At 39.5% G+C, this 8,276-nt stretch overlaps 1 protein-coding gene across 9 annotated transcripts; it reads left to right on the forward strand.

Annotated features, from left to right (window-relative positions):
- Positions 1-688: 688 nt before the first annotated feature.
- LOC18448446 (uncharacterized) lies at positions 689-7,765 on the forward strand. 9 transcript variants are annotated; one of them, XM_088850962.1, is made up of 8 exons: positions 689-891; positions 2,115-2,168; positions 2,678-2,764; positions 3,318-3,432; positions 3,738-3,901; positions 4,118-4,162; positions 4,545-4,883; positions 7,422-7,765. In XM_088850962.1, exons 7-8 carry the CDS (start codon positions 4,581-4,583, stop codon positions 7,560-7,562), a joined length of 444 nt encoding a protein of 147 aa, XP_088707088.1. In that variant the 5' UTR covers positions 689-891; positions 2,115-2,168; positions 2,678-2,764; positions 3,318-3,432; positions 3,738-3,901; positions 4,118-4,162; positions 4,545-4,580; the 3' UTR covers positions 7,563-7,765. The 9 variants fall into 9 exon arrangements, with proteins under 9 accessions (XP_088707088.1, XP_088707093.1, XP_088707085.1 ...); XM_088850967.1 differs by having other exon boundaries at positions 3,781-3,901; XM_088850959.1 differs by lacking the exon at positions 3,318-3,432.
- The last annotated feature ends 511 nt before the right edge of the window (positions 7,766-8,276 follow it).

Here is an 8,276-nt window from a genome sequence, read left to right on the forward strand (position 1 = left end):
TTCTAATGGCAAACTATGACAATGGCTACTTTCTCACGCTGCCAAGAGCTCACGTCTTTCTCTCTCTAAGGGAAGACAACAACAATAACCAGTTTCTCATACTACCAAGAGCTCACATCTCTCTCTCTCCTCCCAATTAGAGCTCCATCCCCTCAAAGGCAAAACCATAGTCATAGAGGCTACATTTCATTGCACTACTATGCCATGAAGTTCATCTCCTTGGAGTGCGAGGGTAAAGTTTGCACTTTCTCTCTCTAAGTGCAAGCAAAGATTACATTTCAAGTGAGAAAGAGAGAGACAGAGAGGTTCTAAGTGCAAGGCAAAGATTTCATTTCAAGATAGAGAAAGAGAGAGACAAGGGGTTCTAAGTGCAAGCCAAAGATTTCATTTCTAGAGAGAGAGGGGTTCTGAGTGCAAAGCAAAGATTTCATTTCAACAGAGACACAGGGGTTCTAAGTGCAAGGCAAAGATTTCATTTCCAGAGAGAGAAAAAGAGACCTGGGTTCTAAGCGCAAGGCAAACATTTAAGTTGTAAAGAGAGAAGGAGAGAGAGAGAGGGGTGGTCACATCATTAGAGGAGCATGTGACCACCCCTGCTGGGCTTATGGGAAGCAGTGCAAACAAACAGAGAAATATATTCCTAAAAGAAAAAGAGAGAAAATCCCTGAAAAAGGCAAAAGGGCTTTCTGGTTGGGGGCATCATTTCACACCAGAGAGGAGCAGGAGCAGGCGCTAGAGAGAGAAAGTAGAGAGAGAAACAAACAGGACCTAGAGAGAGACTCGTGCTTCCTGGTTAAGGGATCCTTGAGAACTCAAATTTCTCAAGTTTTTTAGTGCAAAAGTAGACACTAGACCACTCTAAGCCCTGTTATTCAACGAGAATCTGAAAAAGTGAGGTCTTCTACATGCTCTCTTTTTTATATCTCTTTTTCCTTTTTATTTATTTTGTTTTCTCATCTGGGTTTTTTATTTTCTGTATTTTACTTTCTGGGTTCCTTTGTTTTATTGCAAAAAGTTTATTTTCCTTGATGCAAATGTGACTGCTTTGGATAATGAAAGATTTTGGGCCATGGGTTTGATATTTAGTTATTTGTTTATTATTCTGAGAGTTGCATTTAAAGGAGTTTGGTTTTCTTGTTTGAATGATTGATTCCATGAAACATAGAGGTTTGCTGATTTAACGTTTATATGGAGGTATTTTCAGCTAAACACTTCTCTCTCTCTCTCTCTCTCTCTCTCTCTCTCTCTCTCTCTCTCTCTCTCTCTCTCTCTCTATCTCTCTCTCTCTCTCTCTCTCTCTCTAACATTAGCTATCACTGTTAGTGTTATTTTACACAGGGTGCATAAAAAATTTCTTGTCTGAATCCATGCAAGTTCAGGACTTTGGATTTTTTTGCTTGAATCCATGAAAGCTAGAGAACTGCTTTTATTTGAGTTTGTGGAGGTTCCTTCCTCTCTCTCTCTCTCTCTCTCTCTCTCTCTCTCTCTCTCTCTCTCTCTCTCTCTTTTATTTGAGTTTGTAGAGGTTCCTTTCTCTCTCTCTCTCTATTTTATTTGAGCTTCTCTCTCTATCACTTCCTCTTTCCTGCCTTTTCTATTCCTGGGCCCTAGTGTTTGAAGCAACTGTGGAAAATGGAAACAAGAATTTGGATGTATTTTATTGACCATGATTAAACGCATGTACAAGAAACTAGAGAGAGAGAGAGATGAAAACTCATAAAGTATAGCCCCTAGGAGAGAGAAGAGAGAAGAGAGAGATTCGTAGCAACATTGGAACAAAAGGAATCCCCTTTCTCTTTTTCTTTCTTCTTTGTTTTTTCTTTGATAGTTAGCTTTATTTTCATGTTTTTCTTGGATGAGAAGGCTACAAGATGCCCCCATTCTATTCTTTTAAGGATCCCCAAACACCCCATTTTTTAATCTGAGCAACACCCCTGTCTTTCTTTTTTTTGAGGAATAAGCCCCTCTCTTTCTTTTTTGCCTAAATAAGTGAAACTCAAAACGTTGAAGATAATAATCCTTTGAATTGAACTTGGAAAAGATTTTTGTTTATGCAGAGTGACATGGTTTCTACTGTGATTTTGAATTTGGAAACCATTTTTGTTTATTCACAGTGAAATGATTTGTGCTACATCTTAAGGACTGGTTTCATGCCTTCTTAGCTAAAGGTGAAGCTCTGAGATACTGTAGTTTTTCTTCCTTTGGTGCCATTTCTTTGAACTTCTTCATAATTACCCCCCCCCCCCCCCCCCCCCCCGCCCCTCTCTCTCTCTCACACACACACTCCTTGTAACTTTTGCTTCAGTGACGCCATTTTCCAACTTCTTCATGATTCCATGCACCTCTCTCTCTCTCTCTCTCTCTCTCTCTGTTGAATGTTATTGGACATTTTCCTTCAAGAATACTACTATTTGCTTAATTGTTTCATCATAATCTGGCCTTTGACAAAAGACCCACCTCAAATTCCAAGAAAAACAACCCCTGTATATGTTTTCTTTTGACAACCACAGATTATCAGTTGATCTATTTTGGAAAGTTCTCCCAAGATCATATTTTATCTGTTCACCCCCTTCTCTAAGTCAGTGGTTAATTTTATCAGTCAAAAAAACAAGTGGGGTTCTATTAGGGTTTACTTTTTGTGATGCATCTGACAAAAGTTGTGTTCTCCTTTTGACAGAGAAAATGTCATCATTGCATTGAGAAAATTGAGAAATCAATGAAGTTTTTACCCTTTCAGCTCTGTTGCTCTTGCATTTGCAGATAGGTAAGATCCTCAACATTGATCAAATCTACCTCTCTACATTCTCCTCAGTAAAATATTATGTGTACAATTATTTATTTAGTTAGAGGGAAGGGGGGAGGGGGGGAAGGGAGGGGATGTTTCAGAGTTACTTATAAATTTCAGATGGATGGCCTGTGCCTCATTTTTCTACTTTAATACTTTACAAGATATGCAGTTTTACTATTTTCTGTACATGGGTATTACAGAGAGAAGAAATTGTAGTCCTGATTTACTGTCTTTTTCAATGTTTTTAACTTATCCATAAAATTGTTTTGGCATGTATTTGCACTCATCCTTTTCTCTGAGCATGGGGAGGCCACGTGAAAAGTTGCCTCTCGAGTGTTCCTAGAACTTGTGTTTTGTTGGTTTTCCTCTTTCTGGAGAGTTGGGGTATTTTGGTAACCCCTTGAATAGCTCTCTCTCTCCATACTTGTATTCTGCAGCTATAGTGCTGTTCCTGGATACTGCCTCTTGCTAGCTGACACTGTATCTCTCTCTCTCTCTCTTCTGGTTTTTTTCTGTATGCCTTTTGTAGGCTAATATAGTACTGGTCTCTGATTCCGCTTGTGCTGGCTGACACTAGGCGTCGGGCTTTTTGCTTCTACCACTATGTTAATTCCACCCTGAAAATCATTCTGTTTCCACTTTGAGTAAGATTTGATGATCACCATGAATTCCATCATCTTCAAGTTTTATCTCATGCCTAAAATTCACTGAAAAACTCCCCCACCCACCCAAAAAGAATCTCTATATAATTCAATGTATGACCACCATTTTTAATCTGTTCAATATACGTGCCTTTAGTTCATAATTTGAATCTTGAATAATTGGCTTAATACATAATTCATTTTGCGGCCACAATTTTTTGCTCTGATCGGCACAGAGCCTCTCTCTTTATTGATGCCCTTAGTTCTTACACCATAGTTTGAAATTCAAGTCATTGTTTATGATGCAGTCTTGAATAATTGCTGGTTCAACTTCTCTCTCTATCAATTTAGGCCTGCTTAAGAGAACTTCAGAGATGTTGGGTCTGCAATTTGAGCTTACATACAATGGGTTATGGAGTTTCTAAGGAAATGTTGAATTGTTTCATGTCCTTTTGGTGTGGATAAAAATGAGGTAAGTTGTTCTTCTCTTTTCTTCTTTTGTTGGTTTCTTTTTTATTGGTATTGCGCTGAGGTAAGCATGTGAGAGATTCATAATGACTGATTATAATGGCTACACATGGTTCAGTAAATTCTTTAGAGAATTTGTTGGTTTAAGCGAGTTATAGATGAAACTTTTTTTTTTCTTTGGTCCTGCTTTGACTGATAATGGACTGATATTCCTGAACAGGTTGGCTCCACGAACGCCACGATTTAAGCGTTTTTTTGGGAATTGGTATGTCCTTCGTTGAACACACTGCTCCTCTCTCTCTCTCTCTCTCTCTCTCTCTCTCTCTCTGAGCACAAATTTGGACTGCAGTATATTCTTCAATAGTCTAAGTGGATGTTTTGGCCCTGTTATATCCTTTCATGGAACCAAGTGACCATCCCTCTCTCTCTCTCTCTCTCTCTCTGAGTGGGTCTTCTGAACCCTGTTATATCACTTCATTCAACCAAGATAAGTGGATGGTATATCCATTCATGGTTTTAGTGGATCTTTAAAAAGTTCCATGTCCTTTCATGAAACCAAGAAGCTCTCTCTCTCTCTCTCTCTCTCTCTCACACACACACACACAGATTCAATATCTTTGGCATTGATCTCTCGCTTTTGTTGGCAGAGCGAAGCTCTTTATCAAATCTTCCACTGCTACGGTATGGAGCCGAGCTCCATTAGTGGCTTTAGGTCTGGAAGACCAAAGCCTTACGAAGAGAGCGCAAGCCCTCAGAGTGGCAATAGAGCTGTTCCATGGAGGAATTTCGACACATCAGTGAATGCAATCTCTTTTGGGTTTGTGGCCACCGCCATTCTGATATCCATGTTTCTTATAATGGCCATCTTCGAGCATCTGTTAAGGCCAAGGCCACCACCTTTTCCTTCTTCTCAGGCTGGGGAAGACAGATCCTTAGGATTGCGTCCTCGAGTCCATATGCTTGATAAACTTGGCAACCCATGCACTGTAAGTTTCTCTTACTTTTTCAGCCACTAGAGAAACCTCTCTCTATCTCTCATGTTCTTAAAGTATCATTTTCCTTTAAACTTGTTTATCTTGAAAGCAATAGAGAAGTTCTCTCTCTCCCGGGGCTTTTAATGGACCACTGAGGGTAAAAAGCTGGAGATTGCTTTGATGCTTGTGCTGCTGCCTGTGTTGATAAGCATGATGACTATAGGAAAGCTTGCTAAATATATGTTGTGGCGGATATTTTGTCAATTCAAACCCTTTAGATGTGTGGAAATGCATAGAACTGTGTAATTTTTGGATTAGAAAGGGATGAAAAGGGGGCTCAATAAGGAGATATGGTGAAACTATGTTTTTTGTCTGAGGCACATTTTAATTTCATTGTCTGCAGATAGTGTTGGACCCCTAATACTCTTGAGGATGAAATGAGACAGGAACAAATGTTTTTTTTTTTTTCCTTTTTCTCCTCTTACTAAGAACGAACGATTTCTTATTACTTGTCTACTAGAGTAGTATGAGCACTTGTAACACCAAAGAACCTCAAGTTTTATGAAGGAAATAAATGGTCTTTTTGTGTGTGTGTGTATGAGAGAGAGAGAGAGAGAGAGAGAGAGAGAGAGAGAAAGAGGGATAGAGGCCCAAAAGAAGCTGTCTCCGTTGATCATGACTTTATAAACGAGTAACGGCCATGCTTTTTATACAAAATTGAGTCGTTAAGTGCAATGGATTGTCGTTAGCGATGGCTAACTCTCTCTCTGACACGCAGGGGTAACTATTTTTGCTTGGACTGATTTAGTTTGGTATATTTCCTGTCGTTGCTATTATTTCTCTCATTTTAATTGATTGCATATTGGTGGTCTCCCTCCTAATTATGACTGTCTTACTCTTGATTGTGAGATTTTTCTAGACTCCCATATGCTAAAATTATTGGTACATTCTTATTCTTGTTTTCATTGAGGTAGTTCTGGTTGTAATTTCTTTGGATTCTAAATGCTTAGACAATTGTTATCTGTCAATGTATACCAAGCGGAAGTGGACAGCCATAGGTGGGGTTTTGGTGCATCAGCTAATGCACTTGTTCTAGTGCTCCCACCTTCCAAATTCCATCTTAGAGATGGAATTTGGATTCAGAACTTCACGAGTCGAAAAGTAGTCCATTTTGGATTTCTGTTCATTTCAATTCTTCAGAGATCTTTATATCTACACTATTTTTTAAGGTGCAAAATCATGGATCTAAGGAGGAAATGCATTTGCAGTGATTGAGGTGGAAAATTATAGATCTAAGGCAGGGATGCATTTGTGGTGATTTAGGATGGGTTTTCAGATTTGTTGTCTGTTAAAAGCCAAGGTGGGCTCATGTATCTGCTAACACACTTTACCTTTCTTGCAACCATTCTTGACAGTTGAATCCTCTTTAACCCCGAGAAACCCATGTTTTTGGGGGTCCATGTATCATGAACTCTCCTACCCAACTCGGACAATTTTGGGCCCTTAATGCCCTTCACTGCTAGGTGCCAAACATAATGTTTTTTGGTCAGAAGTAGAAAGGATATTGTTGGTGAATGATACTGGTTTGGTAAGCATTTGGTGTCCTATGTAGGTGGGGCTTTTTCCTCATGGGTGATATCATACCCCCTTGACACTTGAAACGTGCCTTTGTTTTACCATTTATCTCTGGCTCCATCTTTTTTTTATCCCCTTTCGCCCCAAGAAATAGGCACATCTGAGGGTCTAGAAGGGCTTGTGTATACTTGAGAGCACATCTTCCTTTTTTTGATACAGTCCCCATCACACACTCTCTGTCTGAGTTGTCCACAAGGACGGCTGGGGTGTCTTTCCTCCACTCGAAGTTCATCAAAAAAACAAAAAAAGTCGAACTTTGAGTGGAGGAACAATAATGCCCACTGTCCTTAATTGACATCTAATGGCTCGGGTTTGTCAAGTGTGTGTGTGTTTGTAGAAAGTAATCGATCTCATTGTATAAATCCTCATCTAAAAATGTAATTGACCTTACCTCACACAAATGCACAGTTTTGGATAGCATCTGTTTGTATATGTCACATTGTCTTGTGCGCTGGTGTCATGTGGGTTTCACGCGCATGCATAAAGTGAACACATGTAGGTTGTCATATGCTCTTTTCAAACACACATCATGTACTTGTGTCACGTGGGTCGTATGCAGTGTTTAAAGGACTTGCTAGGGATCCCCAGCCTGAATGCAGTGTTTAAAGGACTTGCTAGGGATCCCCAGCCCGAATGCAGTGTTTAAAGGACTTGCTAGGGATCCCCAGCCAGAGTAAGGAAACTCCACTCTCAGTCAAGTCTGTGGAGACTTGGCTGAGCGTTAAAATGCCGACAACAAAACGTTGGGAACTTGCAGGACTCAGCGGGTTCCCAAGATTTTAGTTCAAGGCTCAACAGGCTGCTGAGCCCGAGTAACTCGTGCAGGACTCGCCAACACTGGTTGCATGTGTACATATTGTATTTTTGCAAGTTTTAGTTTTTCTACTTTATGATCTCAAGAGATGTTACTTGCAGGTTTCAGTTGGAAGCACGATTGATTTTTCAGTGGTGATGCCGGGTCAAGACATTCCTACTTTCATTGCACACCCTGCGCCTTTGCCCTGTAATAGAGAAGGGATTTCTTGGCCTTCCCATGATAATGGCCTTGCCTCTTAGAATAAAACTTATATGTACAAGAAAGGAGGGGGATTGTTGAGGGGGTCTTTAGAGAGAGAAAGAGATAGAGAGAGAGAGAGATGGAGGGGAGACATTTGGCAAGATATTGTATAGAACTACAGATAGAAAAGGCTGGGATTCGTTGGTCTTTTGTCATTAAGAACCATATCCGTTATCAAGGAAAGCAACCAATTTTCCTTTAATTGGATTTGGATTGAATACCATGAATTTCAACATCAGAGAGAGAGAGAGTGGTTGCAATTTCCACAGGCAGTACATGTGGTCTGCAATCGTTTCAAATGTCAAAATATTGTTGAAATGGCTCTTGAAAACGTAATGGTGGAAGTTACATTGGATTTTAGTGGTAGCAGTTTCGATAAAAGACATCTTTCGACTTAAAATTCACTAGTGTTTTTTTCATGACACTGTAGCACCAATCAAAATAAATAAATAAATTATCGCTTCAAAACTCACCGAAAATTGCAGTTTTAGCGTCAAAGAACTTTCAAATTGTTCATCTGGGCATTAATTATTATGGTTGTGAAAAAAAATAGATTATTCAAACCGTCTAGTTCACCCTAAAAATAAATGTTCATGGTTTTGCAAGATTTGTATATTATTTTAACTTCAACTTTTATCGACTGTGTTGGGAATTTATTTAAGCGCCATCATGTTGATTTATGGTGCCCAAAGTGCTTTCCTGATTTGTGGAGG

The sequence above is a fragment of the Amborella trichopoda genome, chromosome 11 (assembly GCF_054954075.1).
Source record: "Amborella trichopoda isolate Santa Cruz 75 chromosome 11, AtrichopodaSantaCruz75HAP2 v2.0, whole genome shotgun sequence".
NCBI classification, from domain to species: Eukaryota; Viridiplantae; Streptophyta; class Magnoliopsida; order Amborellales; family Amborellaceae; genus Amborella; species Amborella trichopoda.